Source organism: Acomys russatus, chromosome 26 (assembly GCF_903995435.1).
Source record: "Acomys russatus chromosome 26, mAcoRus1.1, whole genome shotgun sequence".
In the NCBI taxonomy this organism is placed as follows: Eukaryota; Metazoa; Chordata; class Mammalia; order Rodentia; family Muridae; genus Acomys; species Acomys russatus.
In genome coordinates this window covers 20,868,214-20,882,693 of record NC_067162.1, presented here as the reverse complement: position 1 = coordinate 20,882,693, position 14,480 = coordinate 20,868,214, and the positions used below count along the sequence as shown (strand labels likewise).

General features: G+C 45.6%; 1 protein-coding gene across 1 annotated transcript; it reads left to right on the top strand.

Annotated features, from left to right (window-relative positions):
* Positions 1 to 64: 64 nt before the first annotated feature.
* On the top strand, positions 65 to 12,965 carry Ciapin1 (cytokine induced apoptosis inhibitor 1). The gene is made up of 9 exons (XM_051169328.1): positions 65 to 504; positions 4,434 to 4,619; positions 4,943 to 5,095; positions 6,304 to 6,380; positions 7,025 to 7,190; positions 9,147 to 9,220; positions 10,872 to 10,987; positions 12,235 to 12,313; positions 12,842 to 12,965. Exons 2-9 carry the CDS (start codon positions 4,463 to 4,465, stop codon positions 12,950 to 12,952), a joined length of 933 nt encoding a protein of 310 aa, XP_051025285.1. The 5' UTR covers positions 65 to 504; positions 4,434 to 4,462; the 3' UTR covers positions 12,953 to 12,965.
* Positions 12,966 to 14,480: the final 1,515 nt, after the last annotated feature.

Sequence of the window (14,480 nt, the reverse complement as noted above, 5' to 3'; positions counted from 1 at the left end):
GAGACCGGAGACGAGAAGCCGGCGCGTTTGCAGAGTGGGTGTTCAGGCTACAAGGAAGGTGAGGACAATCGGGGCAGCTCGAGCACCCGACCCGACTTAACGGCTCTCCTCGGGGCCTCTCTGGTCTTCCGTCCTCTCCCTTCGGCTCCCGGCGCGGTCATTGGCGTGCCTGGGAAAGCCGATGTGAAGGACCACGGCGATCGGGCCCCTGCATGCGGCGGCGTGCCTGACACCGGGACTCGTCTGCCGCCTCTTTTCCGCGTAAAATCTGGAGCTGACATCGGGATCGCCGGTTTACTCTTAGCCATCTGCGGCGACCTTGAGTCTCCTTCAGGACACTTAGCGGAAAGCTCGAAAGCTGGGGAGAACCTAGAGTCACAGGTTGTCCATTTGAGCCTGGCACTTATTTCTTATGTGGGGCCGACTTACCTAGGATCCTTGTTTATAAAACGAACTACCCAGCCTTTTGTCCTGGAGTTGACCCTGTGCCAGGGTGTGGGCCAGGTAATCTAGCATTAACAAGCCATTTGCAAGCTTGAGAGAGTCTTGTTTCTTAGTGTCTGGCGTGCCTGGGTCCAAGCTGCGGGTCTTCCAGGGGAAAGCAAAGTGTTTGTTAGAAAGAAGTAAACTGAATGTGTTTATTGTCATGGTCATGGAGGGGAGACATGTATGTGTAGGTATGTCCATATGGGTATATGTGGAAGCCAGAGGACAAATTCGTTTTTCATCAAACTGTATCCATCTCCTTTGTGACAAGGCCTGTCATTGTCCTGGAGCTTGACAGTTTAAGTCTAAGCCTGCCCTCCTCCATCTCCCCAGTGGAGGATTACAAACCCAGCCACATGAGAGTTTTAAAAAATACACATATATTATATTTTGTTGGGGGGGGGGTGCTGTGTGCTCAAGTAGAACTCAGATGGCGACTTTCAGGAGTTGATTCTCTACTTCCATTTTGGGTTCCGAGGATGGCCCACACAGCCAGGTTTTCTGTGTGGGTTCTGGGACTCAAACTGAAGTCCTTGTGTGTTCAAAGCACGGGCTTTACCCACTGAGCCATCCCCGGACCTCTGATAATGGTTTTTGAGGAAAAAGTTTCAGCCCAACCTGTCTAAAGAACTCACAAGAGCTATAATTACAGGCACGCTCCACCATTCTTGGCTGTTAAGTTGGTGTTTGTTTGGCTTTATGGCACTGAGCTTTGAACAAGCTAGGTGAGCTCACACCACTGAAAGGTACCCCTATGCCTAATCATCTACACCTGCGACCACTTGAGTCCTCTTCAGCCCCTCAGCTACTTCAGTGGTACCACAAACCTTAGAATCTATGCTTGGTAGGTGCCTTAAAGGTCAGCCCATCTCCAAAAGATTCTCAGACATCTGCTCTTATTGCCTGCTGGGGACTTTTGAAATAGGGCCTCGCTATGTAGCCTTTGAACTTGGCCTCAAATTCCTGGAGATCTGCCTGGCTCTGTCATGGTGGAGTACTGGTATCAAAAGCAAATGACACCATACCTGGTTGCTAGTAACATTTTTAAAAACCCATAGGTAGAATTCAGTTGGAGAAGCATCCAAAATGCAAGGTCAGTTATGTGACATTGACTTCTCTTTCACCTTTGTAATTGTGAAACAGCCCTGAGTCACAGCTCCTAAGTATGCTGGCTTAGACCCTGGATTTTTTAAAAATAGTTTTGGTTTTGTTATTGATGGGTTTTGGTTTTTTGGTTTGGTTTGGTTTGGTTTGGTTTGGTTTTTTTCTTCTAAACAGATTTGCCACAGTAACAAATCAGATGGGAATGGTCACTTAGAACACTTAGAACATTGTCTATTTAGGAAATGCTGACTGAAAGAAAACTGTGTATTTTGGTGGAGGGGTGGGTTTAAGGTGAATCTACTCATGAGGTTCCTCTTGTTATGGGAAGCAGAATGCTTTATTTAAGTAACTTGCTGACACAGTCCTATTGGGATGAAAAGGCGAGGCTCTGCTGTGAGGTCCTAAGGAGAAAAGGATGCTTAGCACACCTTCCTTACAAGCAGCCTTAAGGAGGAAGAGAAGGGTTTTACCAAGACTGTTGGAAACAGAAACAAACTGGCTGCAGAGAAGCAAGAGGCTCCGAGTCCTGTCAAAGCAGTGTCACATTGAACCCTGTGTCCCGGCATCTGCCGAGTGCTATCTGTGACTTACTGTCCCAGGGTTAGGCTATTTTACTGTTCCTGTTTATTGACAGGAAAAGCTGACTTGCCGTAGTCATGTGTCTAATGAAACAAGCAGTGGGTTTGCTACAGGTTGCTTGTTTTTAATAATTTATTGCCCAGCAGTAAGTCCTCTTGTCTTCACTGGCAGGCTCTTAAGTGTGAGACGGAGCCCAAGTTACCCAACTTGAAGATATACAGGGATTCTTTCTCAGCATCATGTGACAATTAAAAGCTTAGTGTTCATTCTTGATGCTGTACTTTTTGTTGTTGTTGTTTTGTTTTGTTTTTCAAGACAGGGTCTCTCTGTGTAGCCTTGGCTGTCCTGGACTCACATTGTAGACCAGGCTGGCCTCGAACTCACAGTGATTTGCTTGCCTCTGCCTCCCAAGTGCTGGGATTAAAGGTGTGGGCCACCACTGCCTGGTGATGCTGTACTTTTAAAGAACTTAAAATCCAAAACTAAAAACCCAAGGACCCTGCTTGTCTGATAACCCTGAGGCATCCTTTTACTTGGACTTTTTGCTGAGTGAGGGTAGCACAGAGCTAGTGTTCACATGAAGAAACTAAACAAAAAGGTATGACTGAGAGAAACTGCAATAAGGAGAGAGTCATTTTGGAATAGAAACTGGATTTTAATCTAGCCAGTTAAGGAGCTCAATTTTGCTGTAGAAATTGAAACCATTAGTAACTTATTTCTGAAATGACAAAGCACTGTGTACTCAAGGGTGACTGGTTAAAGGTCATAGTTTTTAGACGCAAAGGAAACAGTTATTTGAAATGAACATTTTTTAAAAGCCAGACAAGATGTTGCATACCTGTAATCTTAGTGCTTGAGAATTAGAGGAAGGAGGATCAGAAGTTCAAGGTCAGCCTGGACCCCTTCCCCCAAAAGGTAATAGGAAAATGAAACGAATTTTTGTTTTGTTTCGGTTTTTGTTTTTGTTTTTCGAGACAGGGTTTCTCTGTGTAGACTTGACTGTCCTGGACTCACTCTGTAGACCAGGCTGGCCTTGAGCTCACAGAGATCTGCCTGCTTCTGCCTTCCCTAGTGCTGGGATTATAGGTGTGCACCACCATGCCTGGCTATGAAACAAATTTTTTAAATTATGTTTTATTTGTGCATGTGTGCATGCCATACCTGCACATGCAGAGGTCTTAGGACAACCTGTAGAAGTCAGTTCTCCATGTGGGTTCATGAAGACTTAAACTCAGGTCATCAAGCTTGGCAACGAGTAGCCTTACTTGATGATCTATCATGCTGGCGCCTGAAGTGACTTTTTATAGAAGGAAAGTGTAACGCATGTGACTTAAATTCAGCCTTGGAGTGTGGTGTCATTGTCACAGAGTTGGCCATCTGTGCAGAAGTCAAAAGCCTTCAGGATGAACCTCCTGCCACTGCTTCTTGGTTTCACTTACTTGAAGTTAGACACTTGGTAGCATCAATGTTTAAGGAGGGAGGAGCTGAACAGGGGTGTGCTTTGACCTCCTTCGCAGTAAGCCTCTTGTATGCAGACCTTCCGATCAAGTGGACGAGAAAATTGACCTGGGGTGGGAAGTTTTCATAGGTAAAACATAGGTTTGGATTCCAATCCCACTTTGGTCTTACACTACATAATACTGGTTGTGTATGGTATTGGCTGACCCAGTTCTTTACCTGGACATTGGGAATAACCTAATAGCAGGCTGTGTGCAGGGTCGGCTGAGGTGATGTGTGTGTGAGGTGCTGTGAAGAGGCTAGCCAGGGTTAAATGTTGGAGGTGGTGCCGGTTACTACAGATTCAGTGGAGTTGAACTTTTCTAAAGTAATGATAAGACGCGTTTGGTTTGTAAATTTTAAGTGCCTTTTAAAAAGAGACCACTATGGGCTGGGTTATCTGCCCACTTATTGCCTTCCTCGCTGATTCCCTTCTGCCTGATGAATGCCCTGTTTGTCTATAGTCGGCTCAAGCTAGATCATCTCAGAGATGAAATAATCTTTCTGTCTCCGACCTAAGTAAGAACTGGCCTCTAATGCCCTTGTCTTGACTGCCTTATCCAACATATCTACCTATTGTGTCGGGGGATGTTGGGATTAATGAAGCCTTGAGGATCCAGGTTCATTTAGTCAGGCTCTTAGGGTCTACACCAAGTGTTGCCATGCCATCCTTAGGAGGGGCCGTTGGAGGTAGACTATGATTCTGACCAATATTTGGCGATGACCCATGGATTAAATTGCACCGCTGTCTTGATTTCTTCTGCCAGTATCTTTTAGGTCCAGCAGCACTGCAGAAATGGCAGAGTTTGGGATCTCCCCTGGGCAGCTTGTGGCAGTGTTCTGGGACAAGTCATCTCCTGAAGAGGCCCTGAAAAAACTGGTGGATAGACTTCAAGGGTTAACTGGCAGCGAGGGCCAAGTATTCATGGAAAACATCAACCAGCTGCTGCATTGTAAGTACCTACCTGCCCCTTTCTCCCCATAGGGCTAGAAGAGTTTCGATGGAAATGCAGTTTGTCTGGAGTCTCCCCATTGCTGTTTGGATGAATTATGGTGGGCCAGACACGTGGTTGGTGATTCCTGCATGCTCTTGTTCTTTGGAGGCTGTTCTTTGGCCTAAAAAGCCTCTTTTCCCTTCTTCCCTGATCTTATTGAGCTTAAGAATTAATAAGATACAGAGCAAAGCACTCTCAGCACCCTGTTGCTATGGAGGTCGTTGTGGGAAGGTTGCGAGATTGCTCCCCCTGCTTAGGCAGCTGTCGATTACTCTTTGCAGCTGCCCACAAAGAATCGAGCTTCGATGTCATTCTGTCGGGTATAGTCCCAGGAAGCACCTCTCTGCACAGTGCTGAGGTTCTGGCGGAGATGGCCCGGATCCTTCGGCCAGGGGGTTGTCTTTTTCTCAAAGAACCAGTGGAGACAGCTGCAGGTAAGGATATCGCTAGTCAGAAGATGACTGTTTAACACCGCTGAGTCTTTGCATGTGCACACTGTCTGCTGAGCCAGAGGGAGCACTTGGAGATGAGTATTCGTGTAGTAGAACCTTCTCAGGGAAAGATGAGGCAACTGAGCTGAAAACAGTGTGATGGTTGGTTGACCCACTGGGTCATAAATAGATGGAAATTGCCACCTAAAGTGGCTGACTGTCACCAGATGAAAGGCTCATCTTTGTCATGTTTCTGACACAGAGAACATTGCAGCAGAAAGGGGGAGCACACATAGCAACTTCCTGTGAGTCTGTAGTTATTCCAGAATAAAGATATTTAAAGTAATGGCTGGAATTCTGGGAGTAAAGAGTAATATGTAGGAAGCTACAACTTGTCTCCAAAAATTAAACCTTTTTGCCTCAATAGTGTAGCTGTCAGAATTGTTAATTCTGCATTTTTAGCTTTTTTTCCCCCTTTCACTAAATTCAATCATGATGTGGAAATATATTCCTTCAAATAAAGTGAAATAGTAGAAATTAAAGTATTTTGGAGTGACTAAAGATGTATTATGTATTTACAGCTGTGACCTTATGATGTCTATGGAAGACACCAGCTTTTTTGCTAGAAATATATTTTTATGATTTCACTATTTTTAAGAGAGGGGTGTGTGTGTGTGTGTCTGTCTGTCTGTCGGTCTGCATGTGGTTATATGAACGGAGTGCAGGAGGCCAGATGTGCTGGGCCCCACTCTGAACTGTGGTGGTTGTGAGCCTCCTGATGTGGGTGCTGGAAGTTGACTTTCGTCCTCTGCAAGGGCAGTATGTGCTGCTGACCACTGGGCCGTCTCTCTAGCCCCTGCTTGCTGGAAATGTAAACCTTGGGTCACTAAATGGTATCCCTGACAGAACCTTACAGAGACTTGGTTTCTCTGTACTTCACAATTTGTAACTTTATTCACTATCTAACATCGTTTGGGAGGGGTTTCCAAAAAGCAGAATTATAAATAGTAATGGAATTATGACCTTATCAGCCTAAGTAAGAATACTTGGAACAACTGACAGATTTTTTAGGTTAAAATGCTCTTACTAAGGTATGTGTACATTACAGTAGGTTTTCCTGTCTGAGAGCCTGATGACTCACAAAGGATAGAGCCTTTATAGTTTTCCCAACTTTGACATATGGAGCCATTAATAGGGGTTTTCCTTGACAGTTAACAATGACAAAATGAAGACGGCCTCTAAGCTGTGTTCAGCCCTGACTCTTTCTGGCCTTGTGGAAGTAAAAGAGGTAGGTGTGTAGATAGCCTTCCTTGTTAGGTATATAAGCCTTGGATGACGGAAACCCACAGAGTGTTAGTCAGAATAGCAGGGGCACGTGAGGTGATAGCTGCTGCACAGAACCAGGGAGTAACTTGAGACTTGCTGCCTGAGACATAGATCCGGGATGCTTTGAAGAAGGAGCCCTTGGAGCAAATCCTGTCTGAAGACTGGGTGGCTCGTGCTGGTCTTCCTAGAGCTGTATAGCAGTGGTGGCTGTGCTGCAGGGAGAGCGGTGCTTGCTGCTTTGTCCATCTCGGTGTGTACAACTCAGATGCAGTACTGCCCATCAGACCTTTTGGTGGAGTCGAGACTAAGGCTGGGGGCTGTGCGCTCAGCACAGTTGAGCAGAGGCATTTATTGTTCTGTATTCTCCAGAAAATAAAATATAAAACATTAGCATTTCCTTGGTTTGGGAGAGGTGTTGTTCCGTGATAGTTGTTATTATTATATTTCTGATTTTTTTTTTTTTTTTTTTATGTGGTTCAGGGCCTTAAATTCTTTTTTGAGACAGAGACTCACTGTTGGATGTTGGCCAAACTGGCCACATGGCTAGCTTGGCGAAACAGTGGATGGAGGCTTATGAACTGATACCTAGGATATCTTCAATTGTAGTTGCAAAGGGAGCCCTTGAGTCCTGAGGAGGTACAATCTGTCCAGGAGCACCTGGGCTACCACAGTGACAGCCTGCTCTCCGTCCATATCACTGGCAGGAAGCCAAACTTTGAAGTGGGCTCTTCTAGCCAGCTAAAGCTTCTCACCAACAGGAAGTCTTCTTCAGGTAAGACTAGCCTGGGGACTTTCTTCTCTGTGATGGGCCTGTTCTAAATAGTCTTAATTTCTGTCATTTGCACAGTGCAGGATGCTTTCTGTGCTCTTCTCTTGAATATGCTAGTGTCTAAACCTGAAGTGAACTGGATTCATCCTAGTGCACCCCTTCTGCCCTAGGGAGACTCTGGGAGGTAGGGTTTATCCTTGAGATTTCAGTGGTGCTAATAGTGGATAGCACCTCTCGTTCAGTTCCTAGACTTTCTCTTTTCTCTTTTCTTTCTTTTTTCTTTTCTCTTCTTTTTTTCCTTAGACAGGGTTTCTCTGTGTAGCCCTCGCTGTCCTGGAACTCGCTCTGTAGACCAGGCTAGCCTGAAGCTCACAGAGCTCTTCTGGCCTCTGCCTCCCGAACGCTAGGATTAAAAGCATGCACCACCATTGCCCGGCTCTAGGACTTTTTCTGTGCTTGTAAAGTCAGGAACTTGTTTCTAAAGATTGCTTGTTAGTTTGATTTGTGCATGTTTGATATATTTCAGAATTTAAAAAATATAGTTATGTAAATTTTTATGTGCAACAGCCATTTTTAACATGCCTTTTTAAATCAACATTTTAAAATGTCTTTATTTTTATTTTATGTGTATTGCTGTTTTGCCGGCTTCACATATATATGTCTGTGTGAGAGTGTTAGTTCTTGGAGTTACAGACAGTTGTGAGCTGCCATGTGGGTGCTGGGAATTGAACCCAGGTCCTCTGGAAGAGCAGTCAGTGCTCTTAACCACGGAGCCATCTCCCCAGCCCCTAAATTAACAATTTAATACACAACATATTCATACATAGTTTTCATCATGACATTTTCATACACATCATTGTATCTTGCTCCTATTTGTTCCCTCACTACTATCTCCTGTAGATATTATTTCAGTGTGTTTGTCAGAGCTATAACCACAGGTCTGATTTTGATGGAACACCCTTCAGGATGCATCCTGTTTAAATGCTTAAAAACAAAACTTGTGTTTCTTCTGCTCAAAAAATTATGTGCATGTTTGTGTGCACACACATTTTGCTCATTTCCCATCCTGCCTCTGACTTTTCTCATGTCTCAATTGTGTCTAGGCTGTGAGGAGTGCAGAGATTTAACAGATGTTAGCCGGCATGTCCATACTGCAGTCTTTTGCTGTCTAGTCTCAATTATTATGAAGTACTTTGACCTCAATTTACAGTCCTCACTCCTCTGCACTCTTGAGTGGCAGGAATTATAGGCCTGTGTTCTCAGGAAATACTTGGACCATTGATTTCATGGTCCCATGACACCTTAGATCAGCAATTGATCTTATGGATGTTCTGAGCATCCAGCTATGGCAGTGGTGATCCTGGTGTGTGCTTACCCAAAAGGCCTTACTGACAATTTGCCCCTCTAAATCTTCAGCTCCAAGGTCATAGATTCTTTCTTGTGTCCTGACCTAGATGGGATATGTTCTGTCACTAACTGTTACCTGGCCACCAGCAGCACTGGAGTCAGTTTTCTTCTGTAACAAGCTTACGTGAGCTAAATCTTAGCTATATATGGAGTTTCTGGTACTTTCTCATTTGATTCTCCAACTACCTACAGTAGGCAGAGGGAGTGCTAACAACCCTTGGTGTAGGGGTGTGAATCGGGTAGTGAGGAACAGGCAGCGTGGAGTGGAAGTTGTGCCCTCATATAACAGACCCACAGCTATAAAACAAGGTGCCAGCACTTCGCACGGCTTGCAGCATGGTTAGGTGAAATGATGGAAGTGCTGGTGGAATGCCTGGCTTAGGGCAAACATGTAATGGATGCAGCCTTCCTTTAGTGCTGCCTGCAGCCCATAGTGGAGCTGAGCACCCAGCCTGCCCTCCCGCCTCAGCTAGTCTCCACAGGTGCTGTTGCTGGCTTGTAGTCTGCTTCTGACTGTTCAAAGAGTTCTTTTTCTTTCATTGTTGGACTCAGTGAAGCCTGTTGTGGATCCCGATGCTGCCAAGCTCTGGACCCTCTCAGCCAATGACATGGAGGATGACAGCGTGGTGAGTTGGCCCTCTAGTCACTTGATGGCCCCTCTCACCCCCAGGCCTTACATTAAGTGTGAGCAGCTGTAGTGAAAAGTGACCTTAGATTTCTTAATTTCATGTTTATGGGTGTGTGTTTGTATGTATGCATGTATGCATGCCTGGTGCCCTTAGAGGCCAGAAGAGGGTGCTGAATCCTCTAGAACTGGAGTTGAGTTACAGGTAGTTTATTAGCTGCTGTGTGGGTATTCAAAACCAAACCCACGTCCTCTGCAAGAGCAGCATGTGGTTTTTTGTTTTTTTTTTTTTCTTTCTTTCTTTTTGTATTCGAGATAGAGTTTCTCTGTGCAGTCTTGGCTGTCCTGTATTCACTTTGTAGACCAGGCTAACCTAGAACTCACAGTGATCTGCCTGCCTCTGCCTCCCAAGTGCTGGGATTAAAGGCGTGCATCAGCGTACATGGCTACTGCATGTACTTTTTAAATTATCTTTTTTCCCCATAGATTTTTTTTTTCTTCCCTTACGTAAAATAGTAAAGATTCTTGTAGACATATAAGCCAGGGAAGAATGGCAGCTGAGACATTTTACTGGCCTCTGTCTAGGCAAGTCATCAAATGTTCACTGTCTTAAACTCAGTGTTTGCACCTTTGATCTACCCTACCTATAAGAAAAGTAAGCTGGGGACCAGGCATGGTGGCGCATGCCTTTAATCCCAGCACTCAGGAGGCAGAAGTAGGTGGATCGCTGTGAGTTCAAGGCCAGCCTGGTCTACAAAGTAAGTCCAGGATAGTAAAGGCTACACAGAGAAACCCTGTCTTGAAAACCCCCCAAAAAAAACAAACAAACAAACAAAAAAACAAACAAACAGAAAGAAAGAAAGAAAATTAAGCTGGGTAGTGGTGGCCACACCTTTAATCCCAGCATTTGGGAGCCAGAGGCAGGTGGATATGTGTTTGAGGTTAACCTTGTCTATAGAGCAAGTTCCAAGATAGCCAGGGCTACACAGAAAAACCTTGTCTTGAAAAACCAAAAATAAGGAAAGAGAAAAAAAAAAATTTTTTTTTTTGTTTCTATACCTTTTACTATTGAGTGATAAAATATGCCATCAAAATATGGTTCATTTTCTCAGAACTTACAGACATAACTGTCTTCACATTTATAAAAAAGTTAACACAAATATCTGTATAATTATTTGCTTTTTTTTTCCTCTGGAATTTTATGGAAAATGTTTTACTTTCCTTTGGCTTTGTTTTATTCCCATGACTATTCATATATTGAAATAAATACAGCACTCCTCTTTTTTACCTACTTCCACCCTCCCCATGCACGTGCATGCACACACACACACAGACACACATACACACACACACACACATACAGACACACATACAGACACACACACACACACACACACACACACACACACACACATACACACACAGGGGAGGGGGTTGATTGATTGAGATTCTCTGCATACTACCAGCTAATTTTGCAGCTATTTCTGGGCTCGTGCAGTCTCCTGTAGACCACTGGCCTCTTCAGCCTGTGGCCTAGCTCACAGTGCTACTTTTACTTTGCACTGTGTATGTTTGCGCTCATAGCCTGTGATTACCTCAGCTTTTTATCAGAGAGACCGTGGCTGTGCTACTAATTGCTTTGATCATTCCAGGATCTCATTGACTCAGACGAGCTGCTAGATCCAGAAGATTTGAAGAAGCCCGATCCAGCATCCCTGAAGGCTCCTTCATGTGGGGAGGGGAAAAAGAGGAAGGCCTGTAAGAACTGGTATGTGCTGGCTGAGCAGGTCTGGTCTGCTCGGTACTTCTTAGTTGTCAGGTCATCTCTCTGCCTCATTCTGCCTCATTTAAGGTAAACCTTAAAGAATAGCAAAGACCCACACACCATGGTGTAGATTAAGAAGTAAAAGCGCCTGGCTGGGCATCCCAGCAGAAGCAGGCAGATGTCTCTGAGTTCAAGGCTAGCCTGGGCCACTTAGAGAGTTCCAGGCCAGCGTGCAGGAGGCTGAGCCAGGGTTGCAAGTTCAAAACTAGCTTGGACTATATAGCAGGACTGTCTCAAAAACTTTGTAAAATAAACAAAAACAAGCTGGTCATGTAACAGCATCTAAGTGGTTTTATTTGTTCACTTTGTTGAAGGGAACCTAGGCAAGTGTTGGTGGTTAGGGCTCTAAATTCCAGGCCCTGTGTCTTCTACAGGGGCTGGGTTCCTCAGGGTAAGTCTTCTATGTATACTAGCAGCCCTTTGGCACCTGGAGGTTTCAGAAGCAGCAGGCGTGGTGGTTTATGTTTCCCTACAGTTTCCAACAGAGTATTGCTGTCGTCCTTGTAGTGCTGGGGGCGGGGGCCTTGAGAGAAAGTAAAATGTTAAGTACCTTGTCGTTATGTCCTGCCATGGAGGCCTTGTATTGGTATTTGTACTCGTGCTTGCTTACTCATCCACTGGATGTTTTTTATTATATTTATTTTTGTTTTGTTTTTTGAGATAGTCTCACAATATAGTTCAGACTGACCATGAACTTGGAGTTCTTCTTTGTCTACTTCCCCAGCACTGGGGTTTCAGGCCTGCACCACCATATGCAGCCCTCATCAGTCTTTATGTGGTCCAATTTCTCAACATTTGCAAGTAAAAGGATTTCAACTAAAAATCCAGATTTTCTTGTTTATTTTTTTTATTTTTGTATGTTTATGGTGCTGGAGCTACAGCCCAGTGCTCTGCACATGCTAGGCAAGTGCTCTACTGCTGGGCTGCATCTCAGCTCCTTCTGTTTTTGAATTTGGAAAATATGGCAGTTCTAGGTCTGCTTCCCATGGAAGAAGTCAGCAGTATGGCTCTCCGTCCCTCTCCCTGCACCGTCTTCCTCAGCAGCCTCACCTCTAGCCTGCTGCTTCCATAGCATTTAACTTGATGCTTGTCAGAAAGAGAGAAGTCTGAAGTGTGTGTTACACTGGGGGAGAGTGAAAGTTTCTGGGTGGCAGCAAGTCTCACTCATCAGCCGTTGGCTCCCCTCCTAGCACCTGTGGCCTTGCAGAGGAGCTGGAGAAAGAGAAGTCAAAGGAGCAGAGCACTCAGCCCAAGTCAGCCTGTGGAAATGTACGTACCTGCACCTCACTCACCATTCGCCGACTCTGGGTGGTATTGCCACCACCCCAAACTGGACACAGACTAGCTGAACTTAAGGAATCTGTCATTAAGTCCTGCCATAGTGGGCCAATGTAAGGCCGTGCATGTAGCTGTAATGGGAAGAGGGCATCCCGAGAGGGCGTCAGCATTCTCATGCCCCTGCTGAGGGGTGGTTATCATTTCTTTTTGTTAGCCGTTTTGTCTCTTAACTTGGTGTGGGATATGGTTTACTCAGCCATATCTTGCTGACCTTGCTGTGATCCTGTAGCAGAGGCTACCTCAGCTACCAGCCCTCTCGCCTCCTTCTGACAGGGCTTCGTATAGCTCAGGCAGCCTGTAAACCTGCCTCAGCTTTCCAAGCCCAGTGACGAGAGGTGTGTATCGCCTCACCTGGCTGGAACCTTTACTGACTGCTCATAAAGCAAGAGACCTATGGCCATACCAAGGTGCCCTTTCCTTTGCCCCTTAGCCTTTCTTTGTGACTTGTTCTCTCCACAGTGCTACCTGGGTGATGCTTTCCGCTGCGCTAACTGCCCCTACCTTGGGATGCCAGCCTTCAAGCCTGGAGAACAGGTGCTCCTGAGCAATAGCAACCTCCAGGATGCCTAGGAGAAACCTCAAGCACACACCCTCCTCCTCTTCTTCCTCTTCCTCCTCTTCCTCTTCCTCCTCCTCCTCCAGCCAACTCCTGTTCCTCAGCTCCTGCCACTGCCTCCTCCCACCTCTGGGTTCAGTCACTCTGAAAACATTCGCAGGGAGAGGCTTGTCGCAGAGTGAAGCCACTGTGACGCAGTGGGCTGTGGTGCTGCTATGAAGACCAAGGTGTGAGGGAGCCTGCCTCTTAACAGCGTTAGGAGAAGGGCGCGCCCCAGGGAGCTCCACCCCTGACGTTACAGGGCTGACCCTCTCCAACCTCGAGGCTAGACATCCTTGAATACTTATGCTGTATAAGCTCCAGGCTCCACTAAGTGATGCTGCCACCCTCTGATCTTCCTCAGTATATCATTCTTGGAGCTATGGACCAGCTCTCAAAAGACCTCAGGGGCACCAAAGAAGTCACTCTCCCAGTTGCTGTGATCCATCTTGTGTCCCTCTGCCTTTCACACCTCGCCCCATTTTATTGTAGTGTTGTATCTATGTCCTGTGGTCATTTCCGTTAAATAAGTATTAAACTTTCATGTTTCTATGTATCTTTTATTGTGTGTTTGTGTGTGTGTGGCAGGAGAGTTGGGGGAGGGAGATCTATCAGTCTGCCACATTCAATTTGGACTATGAAACTTGTTTTTGAAGAAGTCAGTGTAACACAAGAGTGGGGCCAGAGCTGCCTTTATAGATTAGGACCTGTCTCCATCTCCTGTAGGAGAGACCAAGTTGAGGAGAGTGCAGGACAGGGCAGGCTGGACCAGCAGAAGACCCCTTCAGTCGCCCTGCTGCCTGTCCACACACCTGTAATCCATCATTCCTGATCGTCTGTTTTGAATTAAAGGATCCACGGCTACCTGTCCTTGAAACTTGATTTTCCTAGCGTGCTGGTCCCTGCTGGTGAAGTTTAGCTATGGGTATGATGAAAGCACCTTTGAGAAGCAGAATTTGGAGCTGGTGAGATGGCTTAGTGGTTAAGAGTAGTACTGTCTGCTCTTCCTGAGGTTCTGGGTTCAATTCCCAGCAACCATAGGTGACTCACAACCATCTATACTGGGATCTGATTTCCTTTTATGATATGCAGGTGTACACGCAGATAGAGCAATCATATACAATAAGTAAATCCAGAGAGAGAGAGAGAGAGAGAGAGAAGAATTTCCATTGACCACAATGACCTTTGCCTTGTATCCCCTCCCCTCCAATTACAGCAAGACCTGAAAGCCAGTGTTACTTCTCTTCTGGGCCTGAATGAAAGGATTTTGGGGATGGACTCACAGCCCTTGCTGGACTTAAAGTTAATTACAAGGAAGATTATCCTGAGTAAGCCTGGCCCACCCTGCTGATCCTTTAAAAGAACTAGAAAACAAAGGGTTTGTCTTGCTGCCCATGCAGAATTTAGCTTTGAGGTTTTGAGAGGTTCACGGTATGGCCTGGCACATGGCAAACAAGAACGTGGGGCTACAGCCTCATAACTACAAGCAGCTGGGTTCTGCCA